The sequence below is a fragment of the Gallinula chloropus genome (genome assembly GCF_964237585.1).
Source record: "Gallinula chloropus genome assembly, chromosome: 13".
Lineage (NCBI taxonomy): Eukaryota > Metazoa > Chordata > Aves > Gruiformes > Rallidae > Gallinula > Gallinula chloropus.
The window spans coordinates 14511346-14529653 of NC_140098.1; the positions used below are offsets into that span (position 1 = coordinate 14511346).

The 18308-nt window shown below is 61.0% G+C and overlaps 1 protein-coding gene across 2 annotated transcripts; it reads left to right on the forward strand.

Moving 5' to 3' along the window:
- Window positions 1–4298: 4298 nt before the first annotated feature.
- Window positions 4299–12671, forward strand: CBFA2T3 (CBFA2/RUNX1 partner transcriptional co-repressor 3; the record flags this gene model as incomplete). 2 transcript variants are annotated; one of them, XM_084270330.1, is made up of 11 exons in its annotated part: window positions 4299–4419; window positions 5810–5887; window positions 6927–7168; window positions 7602–7691; window positions 8983–9164; window positions 9716–9966; window positions 10101–10186; window positions 10413–10608; window positions 10781–10849; window positions 11093–11283; window positions 12256–12671. In XM_084270330.1, the coding sequence occupies 11 exons, from the start codon at window positions 4299–4301 to the stop codon at window positions 12556–12558; spliced, it is 1809 nt and encodes a 602-aa protein (XP_084126456.1). In that variant the 3' UTR covers window positions 12559–12671. The 2 variants fall into 2 exon arrangements, with proteins under 2 accessions (XP_084126456.1, XP_084126457.1); XM_084270331.1 differs by lacking the exon at window positions 5810–5887.
- Between the last annotated feature and the right edge of the window lie 5637 nt (window positions 12672–18308).

Genomic DNA, 18308 nt, shown 5'->3' on the forward strand with positions numbered 1-18308 from the left:
GGGAGAGGAGGAGGAGAAGGAGAGGAGGAGGAGAAGGAGAGGGAGAGGGAGAGGAGAGGGAGAGGAGGAGGAGAAAGAGAGGGAGAGGGAGAGGGAGAGGAGAGGGAGAGGAGGAGGAGAAGGAGAGGGAGAGGAGGAGGAGAAGGAGAGGGAGAGGGAGAGGAGGAGGAGAGGGAGAGGAGGAGGAGAGGGAGAGGAGGAGGAGGAGAGGGAGAGGAGGAGGAGAGGGAGAGGAGGAGGAGGAAGAGAAGGAGAGGGAGAGGAGGAGGAGAGGGAGAGGAGGAGGAGGAGGAGGAGGAAGAGAAGGAGAGGGAGAGGAGGAGGAGAGGGAGAGGAGGAGGAGGAGGAGGAAGAGAAGGAGAGGAGAGGGAGAGGAGGTGGAAGAGAAGAAGAAGGAGAGGGAAGGAGAGGACAGACAGGACAGGACAGGAGCTGCACAGTCCTCAGGCTCACCCTGGGGCTGGCACACAGCTGTCCCCAGCTGCTCAGTGTCCCGGGGAGGATGGGGTATCCCAAATCAGGGCACAGCCCGTGGGAAGCATCCCAGGCACTGGGCTGCTGGCTGCTGGGGCTGCTTCCTGGTGTGCCTGGCTGCACAGAGCGGTGCATTGCTCTCTGCTGGTGTGCACGGCTACAGGATGCTGTGTGTCGGTCTCTACTGGTGTTCCTGGCCACAGGATGCTGTCTGTTGGTCTCTACTGGTGTTCCTGGTCACAGGATGCTGTATATTGGTCTCTACTGGTGTTCCTGGCCGCAGGATGCTGTCTGTTGGTCTCTGCTGGTGTTCCTGGTCACAGGATGCTGTGTGTCAGTCTCCATTGGTGTTCCTGGTCACAGGATGCTGTCTGTTGGGTCACAGGATGCTGTCTGTTGGGTTGCAGGATGCTGTCTGTTGGTCTCTACTGGTGTTCCTGGTCACTGGATGCTGTGTGTCGTTCTCTGCTGGTGTTCCTGGTCACAGGATGCTGTGTGTTGGTCTCCACTGGTGTTCCCAGCTGCACGGTGCCATGTGTTGGTGCCCAGCAGCGCTCATGGCTGTGTGGTGCTGTGCACTGCTCCCCACCATGTGTGGTGCTGTGTGGTGCTGTGCACTGCTCCCCACTACATGTGGTGCTGTGTGGTGCTGTGTGGTGCTGTGTGGTGCTGTGTGGTGCTGTGCACTGGTGCTTTCCAGGTCCCCACGGGGGAGCACGTGGCTGAGCTGACCCCCAGCTCCAGTGGGAAGCAGGGAACAGACCCCTCAGGGCTCCCCCACAGTTTCCACCCCCCAGGAGAAGTGATGTGATGATTTGGGGGTGCTGGTGCTCAGTGGGGTCACAAACCCAGCGCTGGGCTGCATCAGCCAGTAGCAACCACACTGGTGCATCACCCCCAGCACGGGGTCTGTGCCCTGACCAGTGTGCTGGGGGTTAAACCCTCCAGTGTGACAAATTGGGGGTGGAAGGGAGCTCAGGGTCACGAGGGGGTGTGCAGGGTCCAGCATCCGCTGGCCCCGGGAGGCAGGGTGGGGGGGACGCCCGCTCCCTCCAGCCAAGGAGAAAATACTAATCCTTTTATTTTTATATTATTACTTATTCATCTGGGCTGTGGAAGCCTAATGGGAACCAGATGGAGGAAAACAGACACAGCCCCGAGCGGCTGGGACAAATTACCCCAAAGAAAGGGGGGAAAAAAAAGGGGGGAAAAAAAAATTCCAGCAGAGTTTGAGTCACGTTGGGGAGTTATTTCATGGGGGTGCTGGCAGGAGGATGTGCTGTGACTCCCCCTAAAGCCCCTCTTTGGCTGCCACAGGGCTCATCCCATCCTGTAAAGGGTCTGGGTTGGTGCCATGGCTGTGGGAATCTTGGGATCTGCTTGTTGTGGGCACTTCTGGGCTTGGAATCCCATCAGGTTCTGGGTTGTCCCTCATCCCTGTGCCCACATGGAAGTGTTTGGGGTGCAAATACCTCAGGGAAAATGCAGACTTGGGAAAGAAGAAAGGAAAAGACAAGGAAAACCAGAGTCAGGGCCCATTTCCCTGGGTGTTTGCTCAGCGTTGTGGAGACTTCTGTCCTGATGGGAAATTGGGGAAAAGCCCTGATGGTGCCAGAAGGGGTGTATCTGTGTTCTCCCTGCAGTGTGGGCAGAAGTATGGAGTCAGGATACTGGGAGATGGGCATGGGAACAGGGATGCAGGCAGGGATGAGGATGCTGGGAGGGAATGGGGATGCAGACAGGGAATGGGGATTCAGGCAGGGACCATGCTGAGGATGCAGGCAGGGGATGGGGATGCAAGTAGGGGGTGGGAATGCAGGCAGGGGACTGTCCAGGGATGCAGGCAGGGGACTGTCCAGGGATGCAGGCAGGGGACTGTCCAGGGATGCAGGCAGGGGACGGTCCAGGGATGCAGGCAGGGGACGGTCCAGGGATGCAGGCAGGGATGGGAGGGGGATGCAGGCAGGCACGGGAGCGGGATGCAGGCAGTGGACGGGGATGCAGGCTGGGCCAAACATCTTGCAGCCTGCAGCCTCCTCCTTCCCTGCAAACACCGGGAGAGCCAAGCCCCCCCCCACACCCCCCCATCCCCGGCGCAGCCCCTCTGTGCCGGGAGCCGTGCAGGCAGCTGGTGCAGGTGCACTTTTCCGGGCAAGCTGCCACGCTGTCCCCAAGCTGCTGTGGCTTGTCCCCACAGCCAGAGGCTGTTGTGTTGAGAGCCAGGGCCTCGGGCCAAGCACAGGGGCTGTTGCAGTGTTGCAGAGCTCGGTGTGCAACGCCAGCCAGCGAGCTCTGGGCTTGGAGGGGGTGAGAAAGGCGAGGGGACAGTGACAGTGCCCACGTGAAGCCCAGCGTCACGGGAAGGGAATGCCCCAGATGATGCTGAGCTCATGTGGGTACCCTCTCAAGGCTTGGCCTCTATTTTGGGGCTGGATCCTGCTCTGCTGATGGATGGGGGAAGCCTGGAAGGTTGGAAAAGCCTTGCCTGGAGGAGGATGTGTCCATGAAAAGGAAAATTAAAGGTGCTTTCCAAAACACCCTGTGTATTTTGGCAGGATGGGGAGGGATGCTGCTTGCTCAGGGGGTTTCCTCTGAGGCTGAAGTGGGACAATGAGGCAAGGAAAGGGAAACTGGAGTGTGTTGACCCTGGGATGCTCAAACCCCTGGCGTGGGGATGCTCCCACGGTGCTGGGATGTTGTAGGACCACCTGGGAGCTTGTCCCTCCCATCTCCTGGTGCTCTGTGCTGCAGCCTGAGCCCTGAGAGCATCTTGCTCGGGATGAGGGAGGCCCTGGTTTTATTTAGCCCGGGCAGTGTGCTCTTGCAGGGTTCAATTAATCTCACAACAGTTGCAGTGGATTAAGCATGCATATTAGATTAGTGTTTATCAGCCCTGCCTGGCAGGGAGTGTGCCGGGGCGCAGCGGGGACCCCGGGGCCGGGGGGCGGCTGCAGCGGCCGCTTCCTTCTTTGGCCGGGGCCGGCGATGGCAGCGTGGGCTCGGGCAAAGTGATGGACCATCGCAGCTGCCCCCACGTGCTGTCACCCATCACTGCCCAGCACAGCAGCTGCGGGGCCGAAACCTTGCACCGGGGCTGCGTTGCTGCTGCCGCTCTCCGGAGGGGACGGCGGTGGTACCCTTCCCCCCGCTGCCACTCTGCCCTGGGGATGCTGCTGCTGGGTGTTATTTGGGGTTGTGAACGTAGGGAGGTGGGAGGGAGGTAGTGATGCTTGGGGGGAGCCTGGTGATGGATGCTGGGTGGCGGGATCTGGCCCCTCATGGGGGTCTCGGGGGTTGTGGCAGGGCAGCCCTCAGTGGGTGTGTGGGTGCTGCTGAGCACTGGCTGTGATGGACCCGTGGTGCGCTGCCCGCGCCTGGGATCGTGGCTGCTGGGGCTGGTGGGGGCTGTGTGGGCAGCTGAGGGTTCCTGAGGCGTGGGCAGGTAACTGCTGGCACAGGAGGAGGCCGGGATGCTCCAGTGATGGCTGTGCAGGGGCACATGCTGTGCCCTGTGCGTGGCATGGAGCTGGTGCTGCAGGGGCAGAGCTGGTGCTGCAGGGGCAGAGCAGTTCCCAGCTCTGGCCCCAGCACCCTGCACATGGTCCCCAGCAGTCCTCAGGCACGCAGGGCACCACACGCCATCCCCCTACCCGAGCTCTGCCATCCTGCACCGGGGCAGTGGTGATGCCCAGGCCAGCCTGAGAATCCCCGCGGGTCCCTCATGCCCCCAGCCCGCTCCCAATGCGGAGGGGGAGTGTGCTGCTGCCCGGCTCACCGCCCCGTGCCTTCTCCCTGCAGATAACGCGGAGACGCGGGCTGCCGCCATGCCCGACTCGCCGGCCGACGTGAAGACGCAGCCCAGGTCCACGCCGCCCAGCATGCCGCCGCCGCCGCCCGCCATCACGCAGGGAGCCACGCGCCACCCCCCCTTCACGCCGAACACCAGTGAGTACCGGGCTGCCGGCGGGGCTGGGGGTGGGATGCTGGGCAAGGAGGCTGCTCGTCTCTCTTGGCCTCCGGGTCACGCGCCTGCGCGGGCGACTGGCAGTGTCCCCAGACCCCTCGAGGTGCTGGCTGCACCGTGGGGGTGGCATCGGTGGCGTCTGTTGTGATGGAGAAGGGGTTTGGGGCTGAGCATCCCAGCCCCAGGTCATGCATGTGTTGGTGGGGAGCATGATGGCACTGCATGGGTGTTCGGGGTGTCCTGGGTGGTGGCGCCGAGCACTGTGTGGCCCCAGGTCTGAGCTGGAGGATGCAGTGACATGGGGGAGTCCCCGCCAATCGGAGCCCCATTGGGGACCCGACCATGTGGGGACATGTCTGTCCATCCGTCCGTCTGTGTGTGGTTACAGGGGAGCATCACGCTGGCTGCAGTGGCAGGGATGTCCTTACCCTGCCCTGGCCTCAGCGTGGTGGCATCAGGGGACTCGGTGGGAGGACTCAAGGTGTGAGTCCTCAGCCTCTGGAGTACCGATGAGTTTGGGGAGCTCTGTCGGCTGCCCCATGGGCTCATTGTGCGCGCGCAGGGCTCGCACCAGGGGTCAGTCCAGGGATCGCTCCCTGTGCTGGCATTGCTGGCCCTGCACGTGGCCAGGCAAGGGGTGCACATCTGGGGACCCAGGCTGGTCCCCTGGCCAGGGTGGTGGTGGCTGGACCAGACCCATGGCACACGCGTGTTTGCTCATAGCTGCGTCGCGCTTAGAATCCCAGGCAGGGAAGAAACACCCCTCACCCCCAGAACAACCGCCCATGGCCCTGCAGCCCCCCCCAGCCAGATGCTCTCTGATTAGATATCAGCTTGTGCTTGGCGGGGTTTTGCTTTTTAATCCATGACCTGCAGCAGACACGGGGCCCTGGGCTGGGCTCAGAGTGCAGGGGCAGCGTTTCCACAGCACGACAACCTGGGCAACCTTGTGTAGCTCCAGGCCTGGAGGTTGGTGTCCCTGCCTGTGGCAGGGGGTTGGAGCTCTGTGCTCCTTGCGGTCCCTTCCAACCCAGACCAGGCTGGGATTCTCTGATTCTCTGATTCTGTGACAGTGTTTGGGTCCTCCTTGTTCTGGGAGAGACGTCGTGAGGTGCCACACTAAGCTAGGACTAAGTGAGAGCCCCAAAAACGCAAAGGGCTGCGTTAGAGCAGCCGAGCATCCCCCCCCAACCCCTCTCTCCAGCATCAGCAGGATGCAGGGACTCAACTCCATCCCCAGCACTCCGGGTGCGGGCGGCTTTGCCTATGGCACACGTAACCCCACCATCAAGGAGCACTGTGGGGACGCCCCGGCCCCGAGAGCTGCCCCGCTCTGCTCTCTCATCACAGCGTGTTCTATTTTGCTTGCAGATCGAGACGCTGGCCCTCCGACGTTTCTTCCTCGCGGCCGTTTTCATGGTTGCTTGAAATGGTCGATGGTCTGTCTTTGTAAGTAAAGTCAAGCACCCGCTCTCATGAGAGACCCGAGCCGCAGCATCCCATGGTGGGGGACGGGGTTGGGGGGGAGAGGGGGGCACGGTGCCGCCGTCGGGGTGGGGAGGGGTTCTGTGTGTGTTTGGAGTGGGGTATGAGAGCTCGGGTAGGGTGTTATCCCCCACGCCAGCCCCTCTCCCTGCCCTGGTGGGTCACGGGGATGCGAACCCCCCGTCCCGGGCGAGGGACATGTGTGGTGTCTAACTTAGTAACGCACCTGTCGCGGGAATAAAAGCAGTTGTGGCCACAGGGTTATTTTGGGCACCTCTTTAGCCGGGCGGGTGATCCTGCCCGGCCGTAGAGCCAGCGGGAGCCCCCCAAAAGCAGGCAGGGCGGCGCAGGCACCGCTAAGGTTAGTGCGAGCCCAGGAGGAGCTGGGTGCCCGGCGTGCTGCGGCGCGGGGCGTGAGTGGGTGCTGTGGAGAGGTGTGTGGTTTGGGAGATGGGGTGATGTCGTGGCATCGCCCGTGCTGGCTGTGGAAAGGGCCCTGAGCTCATGTGGGATGCGCGGGGTGAGGGGCGCGCTGTGGCGTCGGTTGGTGCCGTCAGATGTCTTCTTGTGGGGTCCCCCCGGTGTGGGGTGGTTGGGGCAGGTCCTGTCCTCCCCACCTGGGCAGCGGGGCTGGAGGCGTAGGCGTGCTGTGAGCCAGGTTGGGATCAGTGGGAAACAGCTCCTGGCTTCTCCCTGGGGGGTGCTGAGCAGCTCCCAGAGGGGCAGGATGTAACCCTTCCTCTTGATACCTTGGATGTGAAGGAGCAGGATCAGGCCCTTGCTGTGCCAGGCCACGCACCACATCCCATCCCTTCCTCCTGCAGTGCTGGGAACCAGCCCAGGCTCCAACCCCAGGGATGCAGCAGCATCCCAAACCTCCCGGGAGGTGCCAGCACCGCGGTACCCAGCAGGATGCTCCCGTCCCCCTCCATCCCACCCATATCCCTGCGGTGCTGGGGTGCAGCCGCCCGCTCTGACCTCCCCGTCCCCTCTCCCCTCGCAGTGATGAACGGGAGCAGCCACTCGCCGACCGCCATCAATGGGGCCCCATCCACCCCCAACGGGTTCAGCAATGGGCCGGCCACCTCCTCCACCGCCTCCCTCTCCACCCACCAGCTCCCACCGGCCTGCGGCGCCCGCCAGCTCTCCAAGCTCAAGCGCTTCCTCACCACGCTGCAGCAATTTGGCAACGACATCTCCCCTGAGATCGGGGAGCGGGTGCGCACCCTCGTCCTGGGGCTTGTGGTACGTGTGCCGGGCGCAGGGGGAAAGGGGGCTGGTGGGGGTGATGCTGTTTGGGGGACCCCGTGTGTTCTCCCTTTGGGATGGAGATGCTGCTAAATGGGGATGAAGCACTTGGGGGGGGCCTCTTGCTGCTGGATTGACCTACATCCTGGAGGAATGGGGGCTGGTTTTGTGGTGTCTCCTGGGATGGGCACAGCATGGTGCAGGATGGATCCCTGAGGCTGGTGTTGCCAGTGAAGCCTCGAGCCTGGTTTTCCCTTGGAGCCACCAGAGGACCAGAAACGGGGGAGAAATAGGGGAGAAGCAGCACAGCATCCCTCCTCTTCCTCTTCCCTCCCATCCTCAGGGTGAGGGGGGAGGCAGGGGCTGTGTGCTGGCGGTGCTGAGCCTGGGGCTGTGTGCTGGCGGTGCTGAGCCCGTGTTGTCCCCCCAGAACTCCACGCTCACCATCGAGGAGTTTCACGCCAAGCTGCAGGAAGCCACCAACTTCCCACTGAGACCCTTCGTCATCCCCTTCCTCAAGGTGGGTGTCCCGGCCCCAGCACCATGGGGATGTTTGGATTAGTGTCAGCATCACCCGTGAAGGGGGGAATTGAGTTAGGGGGGCTGCAGGGGGTCAGGGCTGGCAGCTGCCCGCGGGGCTGCCCATGTTGTGCTGGGAGGGGTGTGACACACGCACATGTGTGTGTCCCTGTGCCCCCAGCTCCTTATGCATGTGATGTCACATGAGGCTGGGAGAGGCTCAGTGTGGTGCAGAACCATTCACACTCCATTAAAAATCCCCCAATTTTGGGGTTGGTTTTGGTTGTTCTTTAAATTTACCCTTTCATTTCGGGCCGACCCTGCACCCTCACCCTGCTCCAGGGGGGGGGGATTCACACAGCAGATTTCCAACCCAGCAGCTCCTGACCCTCGTTAGCAGAGGAATAGCAAAAAAACACTCCCAAAAAAGCCCCTTTTCCACCTCTGCATCCCTCCTCCCTCCCTCTCCCCCTCCCTGGAGCCGAGGTCTGTGCTGTCCCACTGCACCGCCGAGCATGTGGCGGCTTTGCCGGCTGCCCTGGCATCCCGCTTCCAGCTGTTCCCACCGTCCGGCTCCAGATGTTTCCCATTATCCTAACTGGAACCAGCCGGGCTCGGCGTGCTGCCCAGATTTGAGGGGGGAGGGAGGGGGGGGGGGCTTTGCTTGTTTTTATGGGGCTGTTCCCCCCCCGGCTGGGGAAGGGGAGGGTCCGGCCCCGCTCGCCGCAGTGCGCATCTCCGGCTAATGTGTCTGGCAGATGGGAATTTGGCTGTGGATCAGCTGCCTGAGGAGAAAACCAGAGCTGGCAGCCGGGGCAGAGAGATGGGGGGGGGGGATGTTTCTGCTGCTTCTCACTGCTCTGTGCATTCCCATGGCAGGGGGACATGTGGTGGGGGGGGAGTTTGCAGCTGGTCCTTGTGCCCCGTGGCTGTCAGGCCGGCTGGGGGGTGGTCCCTGGGGTGGGGGGTTGGGTCTTTTGGGTGAGAGCTGTGGGACAGGGTGTTAGAGGTGGTTGATCTGGCTGGGGGGATGATGCTCTGCAGCCCCCAGCAGGATGGGGGGGGGGGGTGGGCTTAGTGCCTATGTAAGATGTGTCATGTACCCCCCCCTACCCCAACCCTGGGTAGCCCAACCAGCCTGGGCACACTGTGGTGAGTAGGGTCCCTGGGGCAGGCGGCCCCATGGCAGGCCAGGGATGGAATTGGGGGGGTCTGGGCTCTGTAGGGGGGATGTGTGCAGGGTGTGTGTGGGTCCTGCATCGCCGTGCACTGTCGTGTCGCCTCCCTGACAGGCCAACCTGCCGCTGCTGCAGCGGGAGCTGCTGCACTGCGCCCGCATGGCCAAGCAGACCCCGGCCCAGTACCTGGCGCAGCACGAGCAGCTGCTGCTGGACGCCAACGCCGCCTCGCCCATCGACTCCTCCGAGCTGCTCCTGGAGGTGGGCGAGAGCGTCAAGAGGAGGACGCCTGACAGGTCTGAGCTGGGGGGTGCTGGGGGTTTTTGGGAGGGGGACACCGCCATCCACTCCCCCTCTCCATCACCCCATCTCCAGCGTGGCTGGTGCTGGTAGCTGGCAGGGATCAATGTCCGTCACTCCACAGGGTGGGAGGTGCCTGTACCCATCAGGGACCAACCTCCATCACCCCACATCCAGAGTGGCTGATGCTGGTACCCAGCAGGCAGCAATGTCCATCACTCCACACTCAGGGTGGGGGGTGCCTGTACCCATCAGGGACTGAAATCCACCAGCCCAAACTCAGGGTGGGGGGTACTGGTACCCATCAGGGACCAACCTCCATCACCACATCCCTAGGGTGGGTGGTGCTGGTACCCATCAGGGACCAAAATCCATCACCCCACACTCAGGGGTGGGGTGTGCTGGTACCCATCAGGGACCGAAATCCATCACCCCATCCCCAGGGTGGTGGGTGCTGGTACCCAGCAGGGATTGATGTCCATCACCCCATCCCCAGGGTGGTGGGTGCTGGTACCCATCGAGGACCAACATTCTCTCCTCCCTCCAGGACCAAAGAGAACGGTTTGGACCGAGACCCTCTGCACCCCGAGCACCTCAGCAAGCGGCCGTGCACCATGAGCCCGGCGCAGCGCTACAGCCCCAGCAACGGGCTCAGCCACCCCCCAAACGGGCTGGGGCACCCTCCCTCTGCCCCCCCCTTGCCCCAGCACTACCGCCTGGAGGACATGGCCATGGCACACCACTACCGCGACGCCTACCGTCACCCCGACCCCCGGGAGCTCCGCCAGCGGCCTGCCGGTGAGCGGTGGCATCCCCATGGGCTGTGGTTGGGGAGGAAGAGGTGGAGGGGGCTGTGGAGCCCACCCCCATGGAGCAGGGTGCTGTTGCAGGGTGGGGGATTGCCTGACCCCTGTCATACACTTGCCTTGCAGCGGTGCACGGCACGCGGCAGGAGGAGGTGATCGACCACCGGCTCACCGACCGGGAGTGGGCAGAGGAGTGGAAACACCTCAACAATGTATGTAGTGCCCCCCCCACCCTCCTCCACCCCCCCACATCCCATGGGACTTTGTTTCACCCCCACTTTGCCCTCCATCCCCACCACATCCCCCCCCGCAGGGCATCCTCTGGCCCCTTCAGCCAGCTTGACACACCCCCAAACTACCCCCCAACCCCAGCACCGCAGCCCCCAAGCTGCTTGCACCCCCCAACCCTGACATTTAACCCCCCCAAACGCCCTGCAGCTGCTGAACTGCATCATGGACATGGTGGAGAAGACTCGCCGGTCGCTGACGGTGCTGCGGCGGTGCCAGGAGGCCGACCGCGAGGAGCTCAACCACTGGATCCGGCGCTACAGCGATGCTGAGGACATGAAGAAAGGCAGCCCCCCCTCTGCCCGCCCCCACAACAGCTCCTCCACCTCCGAGGCACCCCAGTTAGGTATTGACACCCCTCCTCCCCAGGGCTGTGGGGTGTGTTTTTGGAGGGGGGATGCTATATCCCTCTTTGGGGTACCCGGGATGTTCCCCCCCTGGGGGTCTGGCATCGCCAGCAGCGGGTGTGAAGAGGATGGTGTCTCCTAATTGTGTGTGTCCCCCTCTCTCCTTCGCAGACGCCCACCGGGAGTTCACCCCACGCCCCCTCTCCGGATACATGCCAGAAGAGATCTGGAGGAAGGCTGGTAAGTGCAGGGTGGGCATCAGTGTGCTGGGTGGGCAATGGCGCCCATCAGTGTGATGAATGGGCAAGGTCTCTGCTCTGTCCCCCCAACTTTCCTCACACTGCATTAGGCTGGGAGGGGGTCAGGGTGGGTGTGTGGGGTGGGGTGCTCACAGCCCTCCAGCGATGCTGCTGGGGAGGGGGATGCATGGTGCTGGCACCCCCCCCCACCCCCCCATGCCATGCTCAGCCGCTTTCCTTCCAGAAGAAGCCGTGAACGAGGTGAAGCGCCAGGCCATGTCGGAGCTGCAGAAGGCCGTGTCGGACGCCGAGCGGAAAGCCCACGAGCTGATCACCACCGAGAGAGCCAAGATGGAGCGAGCGCTGGCCGAGGCCAAGCGCCAGGCTTCCGAGGACGCCCTCACCGTCATCAACCAGCAGGAGGACTCGAGCGAGGTGGGGACCACTGAGTTTGGGGCTGGGGCTGGGGTGGACAGGCTCAGGGGTTTGGGACCCCCTCCTTCTGTGGCCACGTTTGCAGTGAGCGGGTGTGGGGGGGTGGGGGTTGTGGTAGTGCTGTGGGATGGGAAAAAGAAGGGGGGGGTTTCTTGCCCCTGACTGAGTTGGGGATGAGTGTGTGGTCCAGGATGGTGATGTGTGGATTTGAGATGATGTGTGTGGTCTGGGATATGGGTGCGTGGTCTGGGATGCAGGCATGTGGTCTGGGATGCAGGCATGTGTTTGGGGGTGCAGGTGCATGGTCCAGGATGCAGGCGCATGGTTTGGGATGTAGATGCATGGTCCAGGATGTGGGCGTGTATTTGGGGATGCAGGCATGTGGTCTGGGATGCAGGCATGTATTTGGGGGTGCAGGTGCATAGTCTGGGATGCGGGTGCATGGTCTGGGATGCAGGCATGTGTTTGGGGGTGCAGGCGCATGGTCCAGGATGCGGGTGCGTGGTCTGGGATGTGGGCGCATGGTCCAGGATGTGGGCACATGGTCTGTGATGTGGGCATGTGTTTAGGGAGGCAGGCATGTGGTCCAGGATGTGGGTGCGTGGTCTGGGATGTGGGTGCATGGTCTGGGGTGCAGGCATGTGATTTGGGATGTAGGTGCAGGTGCATGGTCCAGGATGCGGGTGTGTGTTGGGGGATGCAGGTGCACGGTCCAGGATGTGGGTGCGTGGTCTGGGATGTGGGCATGTATTTGGGGATGCAGGTGCATGGTCTGGGATGCAGGTACGTGGTCCGGGATGCATGTGTGTGTTGGGGGATGCGGATGCGCGGTCCAGGATGATGCGCAAAGGCCAGGATGGGGGAGGGATGCGTGGTCTGGGATGGGGGCGCACACCCTCAGGATGGGGTGCACAGCTCAGGAAGAAGGGTGCTCCTGACCCAGGGCTGAGGTTCGGCTTCGCACCCCCGCAGAGCTGCTGGAACTGCGGGCGCAAAGCGAGCGAGACCTGCAGCGGCTGCAACACCGCCCGCTACTGCGGCTCCTTCTGCCAGCACAAGGACTGGGAGAAGCATCACCACGTCTGCGGGCAGACTCTGCAAGGGCTGCCAACCCCCACCGCCCCCACCACCACCGGCGTGGGGCTACCACCGGCCCCGGGACAGCCCGAGGGGGTAACCGCCATCGCCAGCAGCCCCAGCGAGACGGGCTCGGCGGCCGCATCCCGCGCCGGCACGCCGGCTACTCCGGTTCCCTTGGAGAGCACCTCCCGCTGACGGGATCCCCACCGCTGCTCTCCAAACCACCCGGACTGCACTCGGTGCAATTTCCTCAGCTACCTGACTCGTGTGACCTCCGAAACGACCTCTCTAGCTCTTCACAAATAATCCTCACGGATCCTCAAACTGGGCTTTAAGTGGAGTTAAGGCAAATACCGGGCTTCTCTGTCCTCTCTTCGTCTTTGTGTTGGCTTTTTTTTGGGTTAGTTTCCCATTGGTTGGGGAATTACAGTTCAGGGGGTGGGGTTTTTTTTTTGGGGGGGGGGGGGGGTGAGTTGTGGTTATTTTTCTTTTCTTTTTTTTTTTTTTTTTTTCATTTCCAACCCCCCCCCTTATTTTTTCCTGCTGGATGAAGGATTTGGCTGCATCCTCATCACGCAGTGATGCAGGAACGCCCAGCCCAGCCCCAGCCTGCATCAGCGCTGCTGAGGGGCTGGTTTGCAGGAGGAATAAACCTCATGTCTTCGTCTCTCTCTTCCTTTTCTTTTTTATTTTAAGGGTTTTATCTTTTTTTTCCCTCTTTTTTCTTCTTTTTTCCTCTATTTTCCCTTTTTTCTCTTTTTTTTTTCCTCTGGTTTTCCTCTTTTTTTCCCCTCTGTTTTCTCCCTCTTTTCTCCTTTTCCCCCTCCTTTTTCCTTCCCTCCCTTCTTCTTTCCCCCCCTCTTTTCCCCCCTCTTTCCCCCCTCTTTTCCCCCCTCTTTTCCCCCCTCTTTTCCCCCCCTCTTTTCCCCCCCTCTTTCCCCCCCTCTTTTCCCCGCCTCTTTCCCCCCTCTTTCCCCCCCTCTTTCCCCCCCTCTTTCCCCCCTCTTTCCCCCCCTCTTTCCCCCCCTCTTTCCCCCCCCTCTTTTCCCCCCCTCTTTTCCCCCCTCTTTCCCCCCCCTCTTTCCCCCCCTCTTTCCCCCCCCTCTTTCCCCCCCTCTTTTCCCCCCCTCTTTTCCCCCCCTCTTTTCCCCCCCTCTTTTCCCCCCCTCTTTTCCCCCCTCTTTTCCCCCCCTCTTTTCCCCCCCTCTTTTCCCCCCCTCTTTTCCCCCCCCTCTTTTCCCCCCTCTTTTCCCCCCCTCTTTTCCCCCCTCTTTTCCCCCCTCTTTTCCCCCCTCTTTTCCCCCCTCTTTTCCCCCCCTCTTTTCCCCCCTCTTTTCCCCCCCTCTTTTCCCCCCCTCTTTTCCCCCCCTCTTTTCCCCCCCTCTTTTCCCCCCCTCTTTTCCCCCCTCTTTTCCCCCCCTCTTTTCCCCCCCCTCTTTCCCCCCCTCTTTTCCCCCCTCTTTTCCCCCCCCTTTTTCCACCCCCTCTTTTTCCACCCCCTCTTTTCCACCCCCTCTTTTTCCACCCCCTCTTTTTCCACCCCCCTTTTTCCACCCCCCTTTTTCCACCCCCCTTTTCCACCCCCCTTTTTCCACCCCCCTTTTTCCACCCCCCTTTTTCACCCCCCCTTTTTCACCCCCCTTTTTCCACCCCCCCTTTTTCCACCCCCCCTTTTTCCACCCCCTTTTTCACCCCCCCTTTTTCACCCCCCCTTTTTCACCCCCCCTTTTCCCACCCCCCTCTTTTTTCACCCCCCTTTTTTTCCCCCCTTCTTTTAAATCTTTTTTTCCTTTTTTTTTTTTTTTTGTAAAAAAATAAAGAAAATAAAAAAGAAACCGCCGGACTCTTGGGCTTTAAGTAAGAAATTGTAAAAAAAAAAGGCAAAAAAAAGACAAAAAAAAAAGACAAAAAGACAAAAAAAAAGACAAATCCAAAAACCAGACGACGCCAAGTCAAGATGCTCACCTGTAACTACCTTGCTAGCTAGCCAAGAACAGACCAGACTCACCTCTGCTCCAAAGGAAATCCAAAACCAAGGAAGATCCAAACGTCTCTCCACTGCCAAAGTTCCTTTCGTTCTGTTATCGCTTCCTTCCCCTTCCCTGCCAGGATGGACGGACAGACGGACGGACGCGCCCCCGGGGGCTTTAAAGAGTTTCTAGTAAAATAAAGGGGGAAAAAAAGGGGAAAAAAAGGAAAAAAAAAAGAAAAAAAGGGGAAAAAAAAAGGAGAAAAAGTGGGTTTTTTTTAAAACAAAAAAATATGAAAGAAACAGACACAAAAAAACTCATGGGAGGGGGTGACGGTGGCTGAGACCCCCCTGGGTGGGCACAGCCGGAGCTGCCACATCTCTACCTCTGCCCGCCGCCGCCCTGGAAAGAAAAGGAGTTAAAAATAAATTAAAAAGAATACAGTTAAAAGACAGAATTTTGGGGTTTCCCCTTTCCTGAAGCCGCCTGCAGCTGGATCTCCCCCCCCCCCTCAACCCCTCACCATCAAGCCCCTTGCTGCTGGGATGCTCCTACCTACCCCAGCACCCATCCCACCCACCGCCCCCCCCCCTTCTTTTGCAAGGATTTTTCCAGAAGGGGGAGTGGAAAAGAAGGAAAGGAAAAGGAACTGGGCACCCTCCTTCCCAGCCCAGGAGGCGGCTGAGGACCCTGGGGCTGGTTGTGTCTTTCTCTTACAAAGCGAAGAGGACGGGAGTGCAATACGGACCCCCCAACCCCAACCCTCCCCCCCACCCCCGGCTCCAAGGAGTGAAGCAGGAGTGCTGTATGCTAATGTGAATGTAAATAGTGTTTTGCAGAGGTCCAAATAATAATAATTAATAATAATAATGATAGTGATGGTGATGATGGTGATGATGATGCTAAGAGACGTTTGCCAAATAAAAGCTGATGAGAACCCGCTGGAGGCTGTGGCGTGGGGGGAGAGATGCTGGTGGGAGCCAAGTGCTCTGGAGGAGCTGGAAAGTTTTTCCATGTTTGCAAGAGAAACACCCCATCCTGTGTGTTTTCTGGAAGGGAGGAAGAGGAGGGAAGGGCTGGGCGCTGGGGTTGTGGTGGCACCGGTCACTCAGCATCGCCCCCCCCTCAAGGGTTTGGCTTGTTGGTGTTGGTGTCACAGCTGCTTCCTGCCGTGGTCTTGGTGTGTCTTCTGCTGGGGTTTGGGGTGTGGGGTACTGATGAGGTGAATTTATCCACCCTGTGCCATCAGCACCCAGCCTTGCTGCGCCCTGAGGCCTCAGCGCATCCTCTTCAGGGGGTTCTGTGCACCCCAAGACCTTGGTGCATCCCCCTTGGGGGGATCTGTGCACCCTGAGGCCTTGGTGCATCCCCCCTCTGAGGGCTTTTGGTGCACCCCAAGGCCTTGGTGCATCCTCCCAGAGGGTTCTGTGTGCCCCAAGACCTTGGTGCATCACCTTCGGGGGTTTATGTGCATCATGAGACCTTGGTGCACCCTTCTGGGGGGCTTTGGTGCACCCCGAGGCTTCAGTGCATCCCCTTGCGGGGGGTCTGTGCACCCTGAGACCTTGGTGCATCCACCCCTGGGGGGATTTTGGTGCACCCCAAGGCCTTGGTGCATCCCCTTGTGGGGGGTGTGTGTGTGGTTCTGTGCACCCCAAAACCTCAGTGCATCCCTCCCAGGAGTGTCTCTGTGCACCCTGAGGCTGGGACCTTTTCTGGGTGCCCTCCCCAAGTGACCATTCACTTGATTCATGTCATATGACACATGTCATATTCTCTATTTTTCTTATGTTTCCTGAGAAGAGGTAATATATGAGTATTGCAGATGCACCTGCCAGGGTGGGGGGGACACCTGCTCCTCTCCTGGATGTCCATCCCATCCCTGCCCTCCCCATCATGCGTGTCCCCAGCCCTGCTCCACACCAGGGCTCTGCCTCTCTACCTCCACCTCGTTGGGAAACTGATCTCACTCCCCTCCCTTCTGTTTCACTGTGTTATTTTATTTTAATTCAGATTTTCATCTTTTTTGGGTTTTTTTCCCTCCTAAATAATAATAATATTAATAAAAATACCCCACAGAACCTTGCATTGAAACCAAAAGCCAAGGGAGAGAGGGAGGGAGGGATGGGGGGGGATGGGTGGTGTGGCACTAGCAGGCATCCAAACCAGAATGACAGCTTTAAAATGAGTATTTCCCAAAAAATTAGTGATGCTGGGAGGAGGGCAGCAGCGGTGTGGGGTGTGGAAGGGGCTGTGGTGGCTGGGCAGGTGCTGGTTGGCACTTCCATAGGGTTTTTTTTGCTGTGAGATGGTTTTAGGGGTGTGCACATGGAGGGGGGAGTGTGTGCCCTGTGCTGTGTCTTTTGGTGGCTTTGGGGATGTTGGGGGTGTTGGGGTGGGTGGGTGCTGGTGGGTCTGGGTCCCCGTGGCCTCCCACAGCTCCCTCTCTTTGGTTTTGGCTGGGGGGTGGTGGTGGTGGCACGGGGACAGCCCACCCATGGGAGGCAGCTGCTGGGTGCTGGGTGCTGGAGGAGGTGGCAGGAGAGACATGGCTCTCCTCCAGCACGGAGCGTGGCCTCATCCCCAGCGGGTGAGGGTCCCTCCAGCTTCTTCCCTCGTGTTCCCAACCTGAAATCCCAGCTGAAACCAAAGTGCCATGTCCTGGGGAGGCTGGGTGCCCTGGGGCAGGGGTCCCACACCAGCCTGGGCTTCGCTTCATCGCTGCCAGAGCCCCCTGCACCCCCCTCTGCAGCCTCTCTTCCTCCTCTGGGGCTTGCTGGGGTCCCCCTTTTCCTTGGGGTCCCCCCCAGGATCCCAGCAGGTTTGAGGTTGGGGATGAGATGCCACCTTGTTCCCAGGTCCTGGGCACTGCAGTGGGGGGGTCCCCACCATGGTGGGGGTGTCCCTGCCATGGTGTGCTCCTCCAATGCCACCAAACGACATGGCCCCAGGAGGGAGGTGTCGTGCCACCGTCCCCCCCTTCCCCTCCCTCACGGCTGCGCAGGCACCACCAGTTCCCCATCCCATGTGGGGCCGAGCCCTCCCTGCGCTACCCCTCCAGTCCTGGGGACAGGGATGCTGGGGCAGGGAGGGGGGCTCCCAAGGGGGCTGGAAACCAGACCCCCCCCCCCCTTCCAGGGCCAGGTGGGCACGGTGGCAGCCTGCCTGGGGGTGGGTTTTGGGGGCCAGCCCAGAGAGATGAGGTGGCAGGACTTTCCTTCGGCATGCTGTCCCCCCCCCCCCCCCTTGCTGTTTCCCGCTTTCTCTGTGTACTGTATGTTTGACCTGTGGAAGATGTAAACTTTATGATTCAGGTTATGTCTGTTCTTAACTCTGTATCTGTGTAATAAAGACAATTTAATATCAACCAGAGGCTCCAGAGGCTCGTGCTGGGGGCCCCTCTCCTGGCAGCACCCTGCACCCCATTCACCCTGAGGAGTGAATTATCACCCTGGGGTCAGCCCCTGCCCCATGTCTGACTCTGAGGAGGGGTGTTCACAGTGGGGGACATTCGCAGCTGTCCCCAGGGACCTCAAATTGATTTTGCCCTCCCCGCTGCAGGTGCTGCACCCCCTTTGGGGTACCTCACTGCTTCCCCCTCTGCCAGGAGCAGCTGCCTGGAACCGGCTGCGGTCCCCAGCACCACCAGCGGGGGCGGTGGGCAAGGAGTTCCCGGGGGTTGTCCCCAAACACGACGGGGGGGGGGGGGGAGGGGGGGATGCCGTGCCCCCGCCTGGCTGTGCCTGTGGTTCCCTATGCGCACGTGTGGCCGCGGCCCCCCCGGGTCTCGAACTCGCGACCCCTGAGGCACGGCCGGGCCGGGCCGCCTCCCCCTCCCTGCCGGCGCGGGGCGGGGCCTGGCGGGGCGCCCCGCTCTGATTGGCCGCTGATGTATGAAAGCAGCGCGCCGGCGGGAAGGGCGCGCGTGGTGGCGGGAGATTCGCACGTGGCGCAGCTCTGCCGAGGCGACGCAGC